This window comes from Dermochelys coriacea, chromosome 16 (assembly GCF_009764565.3).
Source record: "Dermochelys coriacea isolate rDerCor1 chromosome 16, rDerCor1.pri.v4, whole genome shotgun sequence".
Classification (NCBI taxonomy): Eukaryota; Metazoa; Chordata; order Testudines; family Dermochelyidae; genus Dermochelys; species Dermochelys coriacea.
Genome location: NC_050083.1, coordinates 24,160,426 through 24,181,371, shown reverse-complemented (window position 1 = coordinate 24,181,371; position 20,946 = coordinate 24,160,426). Strand labels below are relative to the sequence as shown.

Here is a 20,946-nt window from a genome sequence, read left to right as displayed (position 1 = left end):
TCCTTAAAATAAAATTACATCTCAAATACTTGCATAGGGTTTCACAAAGTCTTTGTTTTAAATAGTGAAAACAATCTCTTGTTGAGCTTGTTTTTTTTCTTGGACATGCACAAAAAGAAGTTTTTTTTAATTCAAAAGGGGACTGTACAGTGCGTGTGTGTATATAGAAAAGAGTAAGGAACATTTTCATTAGATTTTACAAATTGTTATTAGGGAGAAGTTTTACTTTGCAAAGGCAACCTCTTTCACAATGGAAACTGAAATACAGGAAGACTATTCAATGCTTTTCACCACCAATTAATAGTTGGTGTAATTTAAAAATGGGGATAGTATGCCTTTACTCAATATTAAAGACTGCAACTTTCAAATGGATCTCTTTATCCTACATTTTCAATTATGTAAAGACATGCTATTTGGAACCTGGAGTAGACCAAAATACTTTTAAAATGTTTTTTTATGAAACATTTTTGCTATGTTATTTGGAAAGCTATTCATTATTCTAAGGACTTCATTTGCTCATCTTTTGAATAAGGAGTTTTATTTTTGTGACTAAAACATGAGATTTTTTTATATGATAAAATCCCTGCAGTTAGATTTAGTAGTTGGATGCAATAATGCAAATTCAGCTTTGGTAAGAAGGAAGCCAGCTCTCTCTTCACACGTCCCTCTTGTTTGCTAGTCATAACATTACCTTCAACTGTAGAGGAAATGAGAGTATAAGCAGAAAGTTATTTATGAAGAAAAGACTGCCTATGATAGATCTCTAAAAAGCTAAAATATCAGTGCACTCATCTTTCCTTCACAAAATTGTACTGAAAAAAAAAAAGCAAGAAATATCCTCTAACTAGCTTTAGAAAGGCGAGTCAGGATTTCAAAGGAGTTAAATAACATTAAGGCAACTCTGAGAATTTGCATACAATAAAAAAAAAATCTTCTGACACTTCTAAATTCCTGGTTTCAGAGTAGCAGCCGTGTTAGTCTGTATTCGCAAAAAGAAAAGAAAAGAAAAGAAAAATTTGTTAGTCTCTAAGGTGCCACAAGTACTCCTTTTCTTTTTTCTAAATTCCTGGGATCCCTTGATATAGAACAGAGGACCTACTTGGAGTTCAAAGTGACAACAGCATTTTAATTAACTCAAGCACAAGGCGAGCTGGAGTTCAGACTGACATATTTAACCACATTTTCTCTGGAAACATACCTGGACAAATTCAGTGCCAACTTGATTTGATTTTAAAACAGCAAAAATATAGGAAACAAATAATATTTTGGACTTAAGGCCAAATTCCAATTATTCACTCTGGAGTTGCATGGCACACAGGAATGCAGAATTTGGACCCAGAATGCTTTCAAGTGCAAGAGCTTTCAAACATACTTTCCAAAAAATACAGACAGCATATTTTCAATCCCACTAGCTTAGTTATGAGGCAGGAAAAGAAAGCGCTTACAAAAGTCGTTTGTCCATAACTTGAAAGCCAGGACTGCAACTTAATCAATATGAAACTGGTCATATCAACTTATTTATTTGGTTGGGGGGGGGGTGGAGAGAAGGAGTGAGGTGGATACTTCAGAAAACAGGAAAATTTATCTCCTCCTTTCTTTATCCTCCTGCACCTCAGGTGCATAGGATTTCTACCAGTTTCCACTATTTATTTTTGTCTTGTGCTGGTCAGTCAGGTTTCCGAGTGCCATATTCACTGGCTTCTTTTTCTACATAATATTTCTCTAGATTGCCCTCTTTTTCTTTCCAGGTGGTGTCCATATTATCACTTAACATGAAGTCACATTGGGAGTCATTTTTTCAACTCCCGTTAGCTCTTCAGAGCCAGTACAGCAATGGGAGAAAAAGCTGAAGTTTATTCTGGCTCATATATCAGATTTATTAAACTAAATTCCAATTTCAAGATCAACTAATTCCAATTTCAAGATCAACTTCTGACCGAAGTTACACCTGATGTACAGTACCATTTGAAGACAATGGAGTTCTCTAGGTAAAACCTAGGCAGAATATAGCCTTAAGAATCTTTAATACTTATTATGATGCATGTGCCTGAAAGAACTCAGCTTGACTTTCAATGCCTAAACTGAGTTTTCAGGGCTGACAGTTTAAAAAAAAAAAAAAATTACTTATAAACAGAACAAGCAAGAAGAACACAATCATTTTTAAAGTCACTTTTCAGACTATAACTAAAATTTGAATTCAAAAGAGATTTTAATACTTATATAAGTGCTAAGACTTTATCTTCAAGGAATGTCACAGACATCAAATAAAATTTCTTGAGAGGAGATTGGATAGTAAAGAATTATAATTTTATAGACTGGAAAAACAGAGAGAGGTAAAGTTTTTTGCCCAATACCACAAGGATGAGTCAGTAGCAGAGCTCAGTTTACGATATTTGAGACTCAGACCATGCCTCACTTCTCCCCACACCCTCATTCACTAACCTAGAAGTTCCAAAAACCTGATCAGCAAACCAGGAAGGGAAACTTATTTCTCCTTACAGTCATCCCAAATTCATGAACAATGCTGGGAAGTAGCTTTAAATTCATTCGTCTCATCTTCCTTGTATGGGAAAATCAAGAGGCATTATCTTGAGCTAGCTAACTTGAGGTAAAATCCTAATGAAGATAAGGCATTTCGTAGATTAACTTCATCTGCTGTGTGTAAAGTCTTTTAACTTGACCTGCTAATCTGTGTAAAAAAAATATATATGTAAACCGTCTTATCTTCATTTAGTTTTCACCTCAAGTTAGCTCAATTAACACATTTCTTTTCCCTGTAAAAACCAGGCCAACAAGATCAGCCAATAAAAGTCTTTCAGATAATAGCTACTGCCTTCTCAGAGGGCTTGCCTAACACTGGAGTTTTAAACTGGATCCAATCTAGTTAATCTGGTTTGAAAATGCTTGCATACAAATGACACAACCCAGCACCGAGCACTAACTCTGCATTTATCAGGAACACCGGATCCCTCTTGCACAGTGGACTAGGACTACTTTAAATGGATTTTGTTTGGTGTTTTATGCGATCACAATTGCTGTGCACCACTTTTTGCATGCTTTCAAAGGCTACCCCACAATGCTTTGCAGGTCAACCATTACTGACCTATCCATTTACATGTGTGCCCTCCCTTTCCTGATACCAAGCTTCCAGGGTAACCCTTCTCCCCTTGAAAAGATGGTGCAGAGCAAGATGTTGCCCATTTGCCCTTGGATCCTATTGTACCATTATACTGGTGATACAACCACAATAGACCTCCAAAAGCCCCACGACATGCTGCATGCAGCTGTGCCGACACTTTGGACTTCCTCACCATCTGGAGTGAAGCATAAGTTGAGGAAACTCTTGTGGCCAGCCACGGACCTTTTCATGGACACTGCAAAGCAGATATCCACAAGATGCCAACCAGTGCCGGATAAAGACTTAGCAGCTCACAAGAAAGTATGTTGACACAAGGGATAAAAGGACACAATCCAGTGGGGAATGTGATCTGTCCACTTTTTTTTTTTTTTTTTTTTAAATGTATTAACTATAGTACAACCCAACCAAGGCACTCTCTCAGCGGTTCTCAAGTCTGGTCCACCGCTTGCTCACGGAAAGCCCCTGTCGCGCCGGGTCGGTTTGTTTACCTGCCGCGGCCGCAGGTTCGGCCAATTGTGGCTCCCACTGGCCGTGGTTCACTGCTCCAGGCCAATGGGGGCTGCAGGAAGCGGCGCGGGCCGAGGAATGTGCTGGCCGCCCTTCCCACAGCCCCCATTGGCCTGGAGCGGTGAACCGCAGCCAGTGGGAGCTGCGATCGGCCGAACCTGCAGATGCGGCAGGTAAACAACCCGGCCCGGTGTGCCAGGGACTTTCCCTGAACAAGCAGTGGACCAGAGTTGAGAATCACTGCACTATCTGGAGTCTGCTGCCCACACTGTCCCCCACAGCAAGGATGACACATCAGCTCGACACATCAGAAGATGAACTGTCCCCTGAGAGCTGGGATCCTTTTGGAACTCAGAAACCTGACAACAGACAGCTGGAACACCAGCCTCAATCCTGCCCTGTCCCATTGGACCATGATTTCTGCCTTGTGGTGGATGAGACTGAATCCCCACCAAAAACTCAAGCCAAGATGGAAGTCAGACCTCCTGATGGGAGCTTCAGCATGCAAGTACCTATCTTTACAATTTATTATTCATTATTGTTGGCAGATGTTAGCTAAGAGCCTCTGCCTCCTTCCCCCCTCCCCACCTCCTTCTGTTGCTTCAAAATGGTGCCTGCCAGCATGGTGGAATTACAATGTTCTCAACCCCTACCTCTGCAGCAGATTTGAATAATGAAGGCATTCATTTGTGCAAAATTCAGTTTATTGAGACAGTGCTTACAGGAAAAGAAATGTGGTTAGTTTACATGAGGTATAAGTGCACACTGCCTGCCCAGTCAAGGCACAAACAATATCACTCCCCGCTGAGGTACAAATGCCCTGCAAGATGCATTGTAGCTGACAATTATTGTAGGATCCCTTCTATTTTTCTCTGCACTCTCTCCATGTCTGCAAGGGAGATATAGCAGAACTTTAGACTGAGAAATACCTTGATTTTGTTTTGCACATTATAGGGAATAGCCTCATGTCCATGCCCCCAACCCTTGTAGACTGCAAGCTCCTTCCACTCCTGCAGCACTTCTCGGGGAAGTGTCCTGGTGAATAACTTCTGAGCATCTCTCACTAGTCTACCCTTTGTCTCTTTGAATAAGATCATTCTCTCCCCCTAGTCACCTGCCTCCGTGTAACATCATCGAGAATGAGGACAGCCCAAAGGAGATTACTATCCAGCTCACCTTCCATAACCTCTCCCCTTTACATCTCCAATGCCACAGAAGCATCTCCAGCACACAAACTGCAAAAACAAACCTGCAACATAGCTCCAACCACCCACCCCAAACAGCTTGAAAGTAGATATGACAGACAAAGCCAAATGTACACACTACCCTTTATACATGCAGATCACTTCCCATTCTTTGGAGGAAGCTCAGAGAGATAAAGCCACACATACATACTTAAAAAAAAAAAAGCTACCATGACTTGTCTGGATATGAATAAGTGACTCTTTCCATCTCCTCCTCCCACAACCACAATGCCTGCAGCATCCAGACCATCAAGGACTGGGCCTCTATTTACTTCCAGTAGGCTGGCTAACCTGAAGGAGAGAAAATAGGTTGAGAACCACTGCTGTAGACACTACATTTGTGTCCAGCTCTTTTGAGTCTTGCAATGGCCATGAGAATTTTAAGCCACAACACTCAATCCCAGAACCCATGCGGCCAAGAACCACCAGCAACAAGATGTATACTTGTCTTTAATTTTATGCACACCTCTCCAACACTCCAAATTGTTGTATTTGAAATGTCCTTACTATTGCACTTCGAGTTTTGTTTGCCCCGTTGCAGTAGTTAAAAGTTTGTGTGCATCTAGTTACTTAAGAAGATTAGTTAAACGTATTTCCAAATACAAAGATATTTTTCCATGGGTTTCATTAAAACTTTGTTTTTTATTGTTATTTCCTAATAAAAAACAGTTTACAATGCATCTATTATGAGAAATCATTGATTTTAAACACAGAAAATCCTTTAAATAAAGCTGAAAATTCATGTGCTTTGTAAAAGCCTATACAGAATGTTAAACTTCAATCACCCACACAAAATACCCCAGTGCTCACAATGTCTGCATCCCAACACCCGCCTGCCCCCACTGTCCCATGGGCAACATCTTCAGGCATAAGATTCAAAACACAAACAAGAGGCACCCCAGATAGCATTCCCCTGGGTGTTTGCGTTCTCCATGGGATGTCTTGCTGGCTGCTTCAACCTTTGAGCAAGTCTCTGGACCTCAACCTCCCACCCACCAGTAAGGCTTTCACCCTCACAAATATTATGAAAAACAACATGCAGTTAGAATGGCTGAATCATTTTTTTCTTCTGCTTCCAAACTATATCATAAACATCTGCCTTTCAATGACCAAACACACACTCAACTACTCAGGCAATAGTTAAAATGTTTCTTCCTTCTGTCCAAGCAGCCCGTGTATGGCTTCATTAGCCAAACTATCAAGGCATAAGCTGGGTCTCTTAGAACAATAGGACCAACCTCCACACCATTAATGTCCATAGTGCTCCTGAGCCCAAAGTCCTTTCTTCATAACTGAAATAGCACTGAGTTCTGAAAGATGCTAGCATCGTGGACCCTCTCAGTCCAACCTGCATTTATGTCTGTAAACCTGCCACAGTGATGCACTGAGTCCTTGGAGCAAAATCGGCAAGTATCCTTTTCGGATTATAAATTCTGTGCCCTCATAGCGGGAAGGAAAGGGGAATGATGGCACATGGCTTCCATCAATTGCCATAATATAGTTTGGGAACTTCAGATGTGCCAATCCATCAATAATCTCCTGAGCATTACCCAGCTTCAGAACCTGATTAGAGAGCACCTTAATAATGGTACAGGAGATCTGCATGAGAATACTCCCAACAGCTGATCTCCCAAAGCCAAATTGATTGGCTACACACTGGTACATTTGGGGTGGCCAGCTTCCAGACAGCAATGGCAACCCAATTCTCCACAAGTATGGGACACCACTTGTTGATGCGCTATCACTGAAGCTCCAGGGTCAGATCTGAACAGATCTCACAAAAAGTAGCCCTCTCCATTCTGAAGTTCTCTCACCACTCCTGATCATCCCAGCTTTGCAGAATGATCCTTTCCTGACAATCCACACTGGTTTCCCAGGATCAGAAACAGCGCTGAACACTGTGTAAATGATCCAGGAGCCATTCCACTTATTTTAACAGCCCAGCAGCATCCTGTTCTTTTCCCTCATCCTGCTGCCACCAATGCACAGTATCCTCCTGCTGCTGCTGCTGCATCATCTGCTCCACATTGTGACAGGCGAAGTCCAATGCTGAATTCATCCAGCTCTGAATGCTGTAACACAGACCAAGCATTCTTTGTGTACTCATGCTTGTCACCATACCAGCAGCAGAGCTTTTTGGGTCCACGCTGACCGATAGCAATTTGAAAATGGCATGAGCCAGTCCAGAAAGGAAGTATTGGGTGAAGACAGGAGAGAAAGGATTTTTTTTTTAAGTGAATCCACCTGGCTTCCCACAATTCCCAGTGAAAACAATCCCAGGATGCAGACTGCTGAGCAATGAAGCAAAGGACCAAGGGATACTCCTGGAGAGTCCTAGGATATCAGGGTTGGAAGGGACCTCAGGAGGTCATCTAGTCCAACCCCCTGCTCAAAGCAGGACCAATCCCCAATTTTTACCCCATATCCCTAAATAGCCCCCGCAAGGATTGAACTCACAACCTTGGGTTTAACAGGCCAATGCTCAAACCACTGAGCTATCCTTCCTCCCTAGAATGCTATGCTACGTTCACACGATGCAAACTGAAAATGGAACAGGGGTTCCACGTGCATACTATTGGTGCGACTTGCACACTGAGTCGCCTGACATGAATCAAAAAAGCTTCAGTCTAAATCCCCTGTGGAGCCTCACTCTCGGAACTCCAGTAAATCATCTGACATACTGCAGCAAACATCACTTAGGAGATTTGAATTTGAAGATATGAATCAAACTTTGCCAGTCATGGTTCTATAGGTGATCTAGCCACTCAAGAAAAACTTCTACAGGAAAGAAGATTCAGTATACTTTACCCCCAAATCAGTCTGCTTTCTTATTTGTAGGATCAACATTGGTGGCTATGGAGAGGATTTGGATGGGAAGTTTATTACTGAAGTAAGGCTTTATGGTGACATTGGTTCATTTATATAGTCATTTGAAAATACAGGACAGGCTTAGATTAGAGACAACAATTTAGGTTAATTCTGATCATCAGAATAAAAGCACAGCATGTTTTTACTCCAAGAGTCCACAAAGGAGTGACTCCATATCAGGTGATGCTCAGAATCCAAATTAAACACTCCCACACACATTTTTAATATCTTGACACACGAGTGCAATATATCTAAAAATAAGTTGACAAGTTAGAGTGCCACAACATGGCAGAACACATCAGGTTACCTCAATATAATCTTTTAAAGTGTATTATGCTGTCAAGAGGGAAAAAAAGATATTTATAAATATACAAAAATTGTAGTTTCCCTAAGATACTACATTCATCAGCAGATGTCGGCATCAGACCGGCACCGGACCTGGCCTGTCAAGGCTTTGTATCTGACCCGGGGGATTGCCATGGGGGGGGAAGAGGGCCGCACACTACCCTCGCCTGCAAGCACCGCCCACCGCAGCTCCCATTGGCCAGGAACGGGGAACCGTGGCCAATGGAAGCTTCAGAGAAGGTACCTGCAGGCACGGCAGTGGACCCCTCTGCCCCCCTTCCCTCAGGGGCCGCAGGTCACTTCCGGGAGTTGCACAAGGCCAGGGTAGGCAGGCAAGGAGCCTGTCTTAGCCGCGCTGAGCGCTGCTATCACCCTGGAGCCGCTCAAGGTAAGTGACACTGTGCCGGAGCCCACACCCCAAACCCTTCCTGCACCCAACCCCCTGCCACACCCCTCTTGCACTCAACCCCCTGCCCTGAGCCCCCAGCTGCACCCCAAGCCGCTGCCCCAAGCCCGCAACCCTGAGCCTCCTCTCACACTCCACACCCCTCCCTGGACCCCAACCCCCTGCCCTGAGCCCCCTCCCACTCCACACAACCTCCTGCGCCCCAACCCCTTGGCCTGAGCCTCTTCCTACACACCACACCCCCTCCCACACCCTGCACTCCCTCCCGCACCCCAACTCCCTGCCCCAGCCCTACATTCATGGCCCTGCATGCAATTTCCCCACCCAAACGCGGCCCTTTTGCCAAAAAGTTTGCGCACCCCTGCTCTAGCTTTATGGTTTCTGAAATGAACACGCAAAAAGCGAAAAATGTGTCTCTTTGTGGTGGAAATTCAAACACAATAAAAGACCATTCAAGGTCGAGATGGGTGAGACTAAGGGCTAGTCTACACTAATATCACTACAGTGGTGCAGCTGCCCCCATGTAGCTGCGGCGCCGTAGCGCTGCTAGTACGGACGTTCTATGCCGATGGAAGAGAGCTCTCCTGTCAGCATAATTACTCCACCTCTCCGAGCGGCAGTAGCTATGTTGACGGGTAAGCTTCTCCTGCCGACAAAGCGTTGTCCACTCCGGTGCTCAGGTTGGTAAAACTTACATCACTCGGGTAACTTTTCCACACTCCTAAGTGACTTGAGTTATATCGAAGTAAGCACTAGTGCATACAAACCTAAAGCTGTGAACTGGTGAATCGGTTGCCAGTAAGAACAAAATGTGTTGACAAAAAGTTTTAATTAATTTGGATTTTCACATGGTGCAGTCAATCTTATCTCATCTGGAAAACAGCTTTTATGGTTTATAGTCCTCCATATTTTAAGTTGGTTGACCTGCTAACAACTGCTACTGAACTCTCAGCCTCTGGAAAAAGCACTGCCTCAATGAGAGGCACTGCTCCCACTCACCAGTTTTCAACAATGCTTCTAAAATCATATGGAAGTCTGGAGTAACAAGGCAAACTGACTGGAAACTAACGAAGACTCAGGGCTTGTCTACACTGGCAATTTACAGGGCTGCAACTTTCTCGCTCGGGGGTGTGAAAAACAAGTTTCAGCACTGTAAAGTGCTAGTATAGACAGCGCACCAGCCCTAGGGGCCATGCCCCCACTGCTGGTAGCTACGCCCCTCGTGGAGGTCATTTTTTTTAGAGCGCTTCTGCCACAACCATACAAGACACATTAAAGTGCTGCCACGGCACCACTTTAGTATTGCTAGTGTGGATTAGCCCTAAGATACAGCTTGTGAACATTGGGTCTGGTCTACATTACAGAGTTGGGTCGACACAAGGCAGCTTAAGTCAACCTAAGTAAGGAAGTTTTTACACTTAAATTTTGCTCCCACTGATGTAACTGCCCTGCTACTCTGACTTAATAATTCCACCTCCATGAGTGGCATAGAGTCAAGGTCGACGTAGTTAGGTCAACACTTTGTCAGTGTAAACACTGCATTGCTTCCACCGACTGTTACCGGCTTTCAGGAGCCATCCCACAATGCCCCAGACCGACAGTACAAACAATACAAATGCTGCTGGTGAGGAAGCACATCGCTGGCCCAAGGAGCAAAGTGTAGACAGGCCAAGTGATGTAATTACTGCAACGGCTTTATGCCGGCATAAGGTAGGTTAACAATTTTGTAGACATGTCCTTATGAAAGTAAAGGAATGCAGCTGATAGGTATGGCATGTTGGAAGTCTTCAAACTACTGCATAAAGAAACATTACTGAATACTGTAAGTGACCAAATTAACCAACTCCAATTCAGCAAAAAGAGAAGCACGTGAATAACAATGTCAATAAATGACTGTGCTCAGTTTCACTTTCACTGCTCTAAATACAATTAGGAATACAGCCTGCTCTGAAACACTCAATGTGATGTTTCACTCCCTATTCTTTATGAAAATATGCTTATGAAATGAATATGACATAACTGATGTATACTTTATACAAGATGGCTCATGTAGGGTATCATTGGAAAGGTTATGATTTACTGAATGTGGTTATCCAATGTGTGTGCCTGTATCATTTCTGTATCTGAAGTTAGGAATATTGACTATTTGTATCTGTATTTCATACGTGTTACTTTAGGTGTCACTCCCAACTAGCCCTTCAGGTACAACAATGGAAAATCCATGTAGTGGTAATGGCCTATTAGCAAAGACAATGGACGTGAAAGAGCTTAGTCTTTCTGTGGATGCTCCAGACAGCCTATGAGTAATGGCTGACACAGTCCTGCAGAGACACAGGTCTGATCCACCCCTTGGAATGCCAGTGTTCTTCCACTGGGAGACAAAGGGTTCCCACCATACACAAGAGCTATACAAGGCCGGGGAGTGACATCATCATGGTTTTCCTCTGCCTCTCCATCCAAAGAGACGCTGAAAAACACCTGGAAGCAAGAACTGAACTAAGGGGAGAAGGGCTGAACCCAGGCTGACAGGGTGTCCAGACTGTGAGTGGAACTACCTGAAGTCTCAAGCTGCAGGCCAGTGTAGCTGCCTTTCAAGACTTTCTGTAATCTTTCTGTGACAATGTTTAGGGTGAAAAATTACTATTTGTAACCAACATCTTTAGTAAAAGAAGCTTAGTATGTGTGTTTTGTTTGCTTAGACATCTGCTTTGTTCTGTGTGCTATCTCTTTAACCAGTTAAAATTCATCTTTTGTAGTTAAACTTATTTCTTGTTTATAATATAACCCCATTTGTGCAATTCATAATGGGGGGGGGGGTGGAAGCAGCTTCCTCCACATTGAGGAAGAGGGCGGATTTCATAATATACCTTTGGGCCTGCACTCCAAGGGAGGTGGGACACCCGAGTGCTGGGGCAAGTCCCTTAAACTGAGGCTTCCCAGAGCTGATCTCAGTGTCTGTGTCGTTCAGCAGTTGGGTGTGGCCCTGCCCGTGCGTATGCTGGAGGAGGCATAACAGCCTGGCTCAGCAAGACGCGTAAAAGGAGGCCCTGGCTGGCAGAACAGGTGGGCTCAGCGATATCCCAGCACATCAGGTGGCATCTTAAGGGGTCCAACCTGTCACACCCAGCTCCTGTGAATACTTGGGGGGGGGGGAAGAGAAATCAAATAAAGTTCCTCCCTTCATACTTATCTAAAGAAATCATTATGAGCAAACAATTTTATATGCTGTAACCTTCCTGTACCGGAAAGCAGGTCAATTCACTCCAGCATTCAAGACAAGAACTTTAAAGAATGTTCTTATTAACTTCTGTGGAATACAAAAGGTCATGATTGCCCATGACTGTGTTAGCTTATAAGTGCTCATGAAATCACTTTATAGTCCCAGACAAAGAACCTATCAACTTGAATAGGTGAAAGATTATTTATAGTTGTCCAAAGGACAAAAGTTTATAAAATCCAGATATTTAAATAACTTCTGTGACAAACGGAAGTTTAAATTCCATGTGGCTGCAAAAACAATAGAATTTAAGCGAATAGCAGGAATTTAATATGAAAAATCCAGGTATCTCTGTAATTTCAATGTAGATACCAAAAAAACCACTTCAGCGTATTGCAGCTGTAAATTATCATGAGGTTGCTTAAATACTACTAAAAAAGAATGACCATCCACAAAAATGTACTGCAATACAATGATTAATGTTAATAATATACAACACATCATGATGCTCTTGGATAGCATGAGCTGAAATATGTTTTGGCATACCTGACTGACATGACATTTGACAACTGTTGTCACAAAATAAGAAAAAGGGGATATGGTGCTTAGATATCAAGGTGATAAATGCCTAGGACAGACAGACAAAAAGCAATAAAATCCTAAAAACCACTATATTGAATTAGATGACTGAAAATTTAACCAATGCTTACTATGAAATACATGTCTGATTTTGTATTGTAATGTAAAGAAACAACCAGCTCTATAAAATACTTCTGTGCTTCACTAAAATAAGGCGTTAATCAAAATTGATAAGGATTATTTACCAAAGCAGTAAAATCACTAGTAAGTTATAGTTTTCCTTTTCTTTTCCCTTGGAAGATTTCTTGCTTCGAGTTTTTTTTTTTTTTTTAGCATGGAGCTAACACAGGATTCAGCTTCCATAGCAAGTTTGGACAGGTCAAATTTAGGCAGGGCAAACCAAGATAAAATTGAATCATTCCGTCAAACTGAAAAATATCTCCTAAGCAAGCTTGCTTGGTTTTCCTGCTAATTTGTCCCACATGAAAATATCAAACGTTTCCTGTGTCATTAACATTTACAGTAACAGCTAAAAAGCAACAGAATTTGGATTTAAATAAATGGCATGCGTCTCAAACAGCTAGCTAAAAAGTTAAAGCTGAAAATTTCACTTGTAAACAAAAGACAGCTAAATAAATTATATGAACTGAGTTCTAAACTTTAAAAACCAGCATCCCAAATTTTCAAACCTCATCTTCAAAAACAGACTAACCTAACTTTGCATTACAAGTTCACCTGTGCCCACTGGCTTCACTGCAACACTGAATGTATTGTCTATTTAACAGGATTACTATTCCTGGGCACAATTTAGCACAACTAGTATCAGAATATCGTGGTGTTTGTAATCAAGTCTGTCCACCTTGGTGTGGTAAAACAAAAAACAAACAAACAAACAAAAAACCACACCACTATCTGGTGACCTTTTGCATACATTTCCGATAGGCAAAAAGGCAAATGTCTTCCTCCTTTACTAACCACACACTAAATTTTTAGTTTAGTCTCATCACCCTACTTCAGGAGTTACTTTAAAAAAAAAAAAAAAAAAAAAAAAAAAAAGAAAAGAGAGAGAACAACAACATATCTATCTAAACAATGTTTTAAAATTCAGATAGAATATTTTCTTTAACAGAAGGCTAAATGTTTATACATGGTGCTTACATTCACATCTATCTCCAAGGTTTTTCTTACAGAAAAGATGCTTTGTTTTTTCAAAGTATTGTCTTCGGTGGAAGCCTCAACCCATCTTGAAATCTAGGCTAATAATAATTTATAGTTTAAACTATGAGGTGGGATTTTTTTTGTGCGAGGTAGGAAGTCCCTAAATTTTCAAAAAAAGAAGAGTACTTGTGGCACCTTAGAGACTAACAAATTTATTTGAGCATAAGCTTTTGTGAGCTATAGTTCACTTCATTGGATGCATGTAGCTCACAAAAGCTTATGCTCAAATAAATTTGTTAGTCTCTAAGGTGCCACAAGTACTCCTTTTCTTTTTGCGAATACAGACTAACATAGCTGCTACACTGAAACCTTAATTTTCAGGATCCCTTTAGAGAGTACATCGATCACTTGATGGATGGACTTATACAGCATCTAACAATATGTCTACGCTGCACACCATTTATGGCAGCATATAAATACATACACTGTTCGCCCCCCATGAAGTGGATAAACACCAGTGTAGACAGGGAGGCACTGCTTGGGCAAATAAAGGTATACCTGAATATACCCTACAGGATTCTCTGAAGTCCAAGCAGCACCTCCCACATCTACACTATTTTTAACAGCTGTCTCCAGCTGATGGAGTCTTTCATTGAGATGGGTAGTAGCTACTCTCTCTAGTGTGGATGCAACTTGCTTTTCATTGCTGCATGTTTCTACACTAATCCTACCCACTGCTGACACTGAGGGGCAGTGTAGACATAGCCATTTTTTCAGATGACTCATTTTGTGCTGCAAAAAATAAGTGAAGGTATTACTATAAAATGATCATTAACCCAATAGCTTGAACAATCTTATTTAAGGCATTGTCTCTCTTCTTATGCCATCCTACCACACTTGCAACAGCAGATATGCACAAGTTGGAATCCCTTGGATTTAAGAGAAAGGAGGATGCCAATAGGTTGTTTTCCACGAGCAGCTTGCAACCTCCTCTCCCTGGTCCAAAGCATCCCAGGTCTGTTGAGCTCCAAGGCACACTGCAAAGCATACCTATTTGCCAAGACCTCTGAAGTAAGAGGAACTTGATAGGGGTTAAGGATGGTGTGATGGTTGGGAGTTCGGGATTATTAGTTGCTAGCATTATCTGCCTCTAATTTATGTCAAACACACCTACTGTTTTAAGAATGGCATCTTTTTATATTTTATAAATTTAAACAAATATTGATATGATTACCAATAAAACTCAAATTGCAATTGTTCTCTCTCATTTACAGATGTAAAGCCCAGTACTCAGATCTTAGTCCCAAAGTACATTGTAGCACAATTCCAATTTATTTTCTATCATCTCAGCTTCAAAGAAAGTCATCTTTGAAAGTCTGGAAATGATGTCATCACACACAAACAGGTAGTTGTGGGGAATTAGTCCCTCTCTCCAAACATTTTTTTTATACTTATTAATAAATAAATAGTATCTGCGAAATGTAAACAAACAGTGTGAAGGCTTTAGGTTTTATAACAGTTAAAAACAGATAAACTTAAGATTGTCTATATTTACAAGAGGAGACAAACTTTCAGACTCCACAATTGCTAGCTTAATCCCAGAGGATCACTTTCCTACTCAAAAAACCAAAACAATAAAAGAATCAAAAAACCACTTCAAAACCACATTTGTAAACATGCCATTTTCACAGGTTACTTAAATTTACAGAAAAAAACAAAAGTTCACAAGAAATATTTGACACGGGGAAGGCAGGTGAACTTTTAGACAAACATTACAGAACTGTTTACTGAAGCCACATCAAACTTTGTAACTCTGTAAATACCAATGCCACTACATTTAAATTTTTCATGACATAAGCAAAAACAAAACAAAAAAAACACTACAATTGTCTGTTTCTTAAGTAATAACAAAGACAAGAGATGCTAAAAATGGCCATTAATAAGGGGCCAGCAATATCTTTCTTGCTAATATATTTCTAATGTGTATACATGATTATATTTTTAGGACATTTTACTAAGTGACACTCTCCCCAAAGAATATACGAGATTGGGAGGGTCTTAAAGTTATGAAGCAAAGAAGGGCTTATTTCACATTAGCAGGATTCAGCATCTGCTGGAAAGAGAAGCTATATTTATATATAATCGCTTTAAAAGTGTGTATTTTCAAATAGGCTGTACATAACAAAACGTTAAAATAATTTTTCATATTAGGAAGGTTATTTTCATGTAATGCAAATTTAGGCCCTTATCCTGTAAACTATTTTGCACGGGTGGCCACTGAAGTCAGCATGGCCCTATGCGAGCACTGGGATCTGCTCAAGTGGAACAGCATGCAGGATCACTGTGAATTAATGTGACTATATCCTCAGACACACACGATAAAAGTGATTTATTTCCCCAGCAACATTGTGAAGATTAACCCCCTGTAATGGGATTGGCACCCACCGCAAGTGCCCTCTTCTAGTTGGGCATGTCTGTGTTCTTTAGTGCTGGTGACCGCTTTCTCAGGCGCGTTTGTCAGCAACATAGTGCTCTGCCTGAGTCACACTGTCTGCATATTAACCAGCACAACCCCCTTTCGGATATATGATCCACTGGGGCCAATCTCAGTACCCCTCTGGTGGTGTCTCTCTCTCTCTAGCCCTCCCTGGGCTTTGGTCTTTAAGTAGTCCAGCCGTGGTACGGGGCTATATCGCCAGGGCTTCCTCCCTGGAGACACTATCTTCCGGTAGCCCTCTCCAGGCTGAGTCCTTACTCATTCCTAGCAACCAGCCAGGAGCTCCCTCAATGCTCCCTCGGTCCCTGCTAGCAAACCTTCCATGGCCCTGTGGCTCTTCCAGGCTGCCAGGCCTGCAGTTCTTTCTTGGAGGACCTCTTCACTGCTCCTTCCCTGCGATGGATGTGGCAGAACCCTGAGGCCTCCAGCAGGGGGTCTTTGGGCCCAGTCCACTCCATCACACACCCCTTCGAGAGTTTTGTATTGCATTTTGAGAACTGGAAGTAAAGGGTGATTTAAAATATCCAATTAGTCTGAAATATTTAAAGACTATGAAATAGGAAAATAAAAATATTGTGACAGATCTAGTTTCTACTGTACGAGGCTAAGTATTAAAAATGTCGAATTATGAGATCTTCTTGAAGAGGTTTGTAACTTGGAACAGGAAGATGTACAAATGAGTACCATCCTGCAGTCCTACCAGGATGCTGGGCACAAAGCAGGGAGATCTTAAGTGGGCAAGGTTTCTTTAAGAAAGCATTCAGTGAGAGACAAGTTCTGATGCAGTCTTCATATTAAAATTAGTAAGAAAGCCCATAACGATATAAAGAGGTACAGATCTGAATCAGGAGTCCCCTTTAAGGAGATTGATGTAGGTAGGCTGGCTAGACAAATAGGCAGTTGTCACAGTCTGATTAAAGATGATGCAGATAAAGGGGAGTGTCGAACAGATTCTCACACTTTGTCTACACTGGACTTTTGTATTTTATATACAACTTTTGTCCTTCAGAGGTGTGAAAAAAAAAAAAAAAAAAACCCTTCCCCCGAACAACAAATGTTTTACCGATGAAAAGCACCAGTGTGAACAGTGCTTTGTCGGCGGCAGAGCTCTCTCTGAGAGGCTACACTGCGCATCTTTTAGAGGCATGGCTGTAGCATAAAAATGGCCATATTGGATAGACCAAAGGTCCACCTAGCCCAGTATCCTGTCTTCCAATAGTGGCCAATGCCAGGTGCCCAGGAGGGAATGAACAGAACAGGTAATCATCAAGTGATCCAACCCCCGTCACTCATTCCCAGCTTCTGGCAAACAGAGGCTAGGGATACCATCCCTGTTCATCCTGGCCAATAGCCATTGATGAACCTTTCCTCCATGAACTTATCTAGTTCTTTTTGGAACCCTGTTATAGTCTTGGCCTTCACAACATTCTCTGGCAAAGAGTTCCACAGGTTGTGTGAAAAAAATACTTCCTTTCGTTTGTTTTAAATCTGCTGCCTGTTAATTTTATTTGATGACCCCTAATTCTCGTGTTATGAGGAGTAAGTAACACTTCCTTATTTACTGTCTCTACATCAGTCATGATTTTATGACCTCTATCATATCCCCCTTAGTCGTCTCTTTTCCAAGCTGAAAAGTCCCAGTCTTATTTATCTCTCCTCATATGGCAGCCGTTTCATACCCCTAATGATTTCTGTTGCCCTTTTCTGAACCTTTTCCAATATATCTTTTTTGAGATGGGGCAACCACATTTGCACTCAGTATTCAAGATGTGGGCAGATCATGGATTTATATAGAGGCAATATGATATTTTCTGTCTTATCTATCTTAATGATTCCCAACATTCTGTTCACTTTTTTGACTGCCCCTGCACATTTAGTGGATGTTTTCAGAGAACTATTCTCAATGACTCCAAGATCTCTTTCTTAAATGGTAATAGCTAATTTAGACCCAATCATTTAGCTGTGTCGCTAAAAGGTGCGTAGTGTAGACATAGCCTCGGACTCCATCAAAATACGACTGGGCAGTCTTTTCCCAAGATACTTTTTGACAATAACACATTTATGACACGCGAGCTTGATATCTAACACATTTGTACAGTTAGAAGAAATCACTGTCATTGTTAGAGAGCCATGTCTCACAGAAAACTTTGAAAAAAAATGTGCTATTTAAGAATAAATTTGTGTCTCTGTCCCATTCTTTAAGAATTAGGATGGCTGTCATAAGAATTCACCTATTTATTTCCTATCTGAAGTCTCTAGAAATGACTGGTACTATAACCAAAGATGAAGTGAAAACTAATTTCAATTAGGGAACAGAAAAACTCTCAGGACACATACATATTTTCATACAAAGAAAGTAATAAAAAGATCAAATAAATAATGAAAATGGGATGTATAAAAAGATGCCTAGACAGAATAGTTTAAAGTTCTCTGTGAAGTAACAGCAGTTTACAATGTACAAGTCTCTTTTCTGAAGACTCCTGTCCATCTTCTTACCTAGTATACTGAGGTTCACTCTCAAAAACTTTCATACTTGTCGCATAATTAATTCATTCCCTATCATCTTCAGATTGTCTCTCTCACACATGGCAGGCCACGTGTTTCATCCATCAAAAGGAAAAAGTGACCAACCCCTGTTAGTAAACAAAGGGTTATATGTTCAGTTATAAAGATCAGCAATTTTAACAGTGCCGTTTTCCTTAATGCCATAAAAGCTGATCCCATAGAGAAGAATTCAATATCATGACTTAGCAAAGAAAAAAGCATTCCATTTGAGCAGATACATTCCATCAGTAACCAAGAGGTGGGAAAGTCGGGATACTCTTCCAGGTAAAGCTTTTTAGTCCATGAATATATCCAAAACTTCGATAATAAAAGCTACCCAAATTCATTCTAAAACACCTTGGTACTGTCACAGTGACTTAGCTCAGACAGGGCTAGGGTCCTGCAGTACTTCTCTTTGGAATGCCAGGGGGAGAAGACTCATTAATACTTCAATGGCTGCAGTTTGCTAAATATTGACATGCCAGGTAACAATGGCTCCTGGGAAGGCAAGAAGTCAAACGGGACCTTGAATGGTTCTGCACCACAAATGCTGAATGTGTTTGAGAGCTACATTCATCTGTCTAGAAACAAAAGCAGCTACTATGACCGAATTTAACATACATCACAACAAATACATTCCCTTATCATTTCTGGTTTTCCCTCTTTCCCCGCTGTGGCACTACTCGTCGAGAAGAGCGGGCTCTTTCTGCAGTTTCCTCTTTGCTCTCTCACTCCTCTCTCCAGCACCCCCGGCACTGCTCGGAATGGGGGGAGCTGCGGCTTTGCCATTGTCCATCTCGCCCTCTCCCGCAAGCGCTGAAGCCCGCAGCGGGCGGCAGGCTGGTTACCAGGCACGGAAGACGGGTTTGAGCTGAGGGCACCGGACCGCACCACAGCCCCGGTCCCAGTGACCTTGGCCACCGCGCCCCCTGCCCACTTCCCAGGCGCGCGAGGGGGGCACCGACACGCCCCTCCCCGCGCCCTCGGCGCGGCGGGCTCCGTGGGGCCGGCGCCGAGCTCGGCGCGGGGCGGCGGGCCGCCGGCCCAGGGAGTGGCGGCGGAGAGCAGGCAGCGGGCCCGAGGCCCCCGGCGCCGCCCCAGCAGGGGGCGCGAGGACTCGGCCTCCGGCCCCAGGGCTCCCGCGCGCGCCGGGGCCGGGGCCGGGGCCAGCAGCCGCCAGAGGGGGAGGGGAAGGGGAAGGGGAAGGGGCCCAACCTCTGCATGTGCCGCCGCCGCCGCTCCACCGAGACCCCGCGGCTGCTTGCGTCTTTCTCCCTCAGCGAGAGCGAGCAGGCCCGTCACTGCGCATGCGGCGTGGGGCGCCAGGCCTTCTGGGAGATGTGGTTCCAGGAGGGGAGCGATGGGCGGGGTCCGGGGACAGAAAGAGGAGGGGAGAGAAAAGGAAGACAGCCTAGGGCTCAGAGTAGCAGCCGTGTTAGTCTGCATTCGCAAAGAGAAAAGGAGTACTTGTGGCACCTTAGAGACTAACAGATTTATTAGAGCATAAGCTTTCGTGAGCTACAGCTCACTTCATCGGATGCATCGGATCGAAAGCTTATGCTCTAATAAATTTGTTAGTCTCTAAGGTGCCACAAGTACTGCTTTTCTTTTTGCGAACCTAGGGCTGCCTTTGGGAGAAACGGGCATCGAACTAGCAGACAGCCGCTACCAGAGCGGAAACGGACTGTCGTACATGGAGGGAGGCCTGGCACAGAACCCCAGCGTGCCTTAGCCCACAGGCACGGGCAGGCAGGCTGCCTACGCTGTAGTTCTGATTTTAACGCTTTGTATTACTGTATTGCATGAGGTGTAGATGCTGGGCCTGCCAAGTGTACTGAACTAAATAAAGCTCTTGCTTGCATAAGGAACATTTATTATGTTCCTTTTATTGTTTATTCATATTGGTACCTAGAGGCCAGGGTCCTTTTGTGCTAGTCAGTGTGCCCCCATTTAGAAAAAGGACAGCCCCTGTCCCAAAGAGCTTGCAATGTAAGTATAAAACTATAGAAAACAGGTGAGTAAAACACACTGGCATGGGAAGCTCAAGGGAACAAATTGTACTGGTCACCATCAAAAACAATGGTCAATGGCAAACCTACTTAGCCACGATTGATTTTTTTGTAGACACCACAAAAGAAGAGAGTTGTTTAAGTCAAATTTGCACCCTCTGACAAATGCCTCATAAACATGCCTGCCTGAGACATTTATCTTTGTATCTTTTACTATTCTGATTTTGTAACCATCAGTTCAGGATTTCAGCTTCCACTTTTTATTGGACTCCTCATAAATGTAATTAAATATAAAGACTGGGTGTCTCAAATGAGATCATAAATGTATGAAGTAAAAACAGCAGAAGAAGCTGTAAGTCAGCCAACAAGGACAACACCCTGCTCAACTAACAACACTGTCTGAGGATGAAATTGTCCTCAAGTAAGCTTTAAA

At 42.6% G+C, this 20,946-nt stretch overlaps 1 protein-coding gene across 4 annotated transcripts in view; it reads right to left on the bottom strand.

Annotated features, from left to right (window-relative positions):
* GAPVD1 (GTPase activating protein and VPS9 domains 1) overlaps positions 1–19,932 on the bottom strand; it is a 64,906-nt gene extending 44,974 nt beyond the window's left edge. The window contains exon 1 of one of the 4 annotated variants that reach the window (XR_006276003.1): positions 18,457–18,593. Coding sequence is in view for 2 of the 4 variants with exons in the window: in XM_038374325.1 (XP_038230253.1) it covers positions 19,720–19,727 (8 nt within the window). In the remaining 2 variants the exon portion in view is untranslated. Of the gene's footprint in view, positions 1–520; positions 664–18,456; positions 18,594–19,719 lie in introns of those variants that run through there. The other 3 variants (XM_038374325.1, XM_043498682.1, XM_043498681.1) reach the window with 3 other exon arrangements.
* Between the last annotated feature and the right edge of the window lie 1,014 nt (positions 19,933–20,946).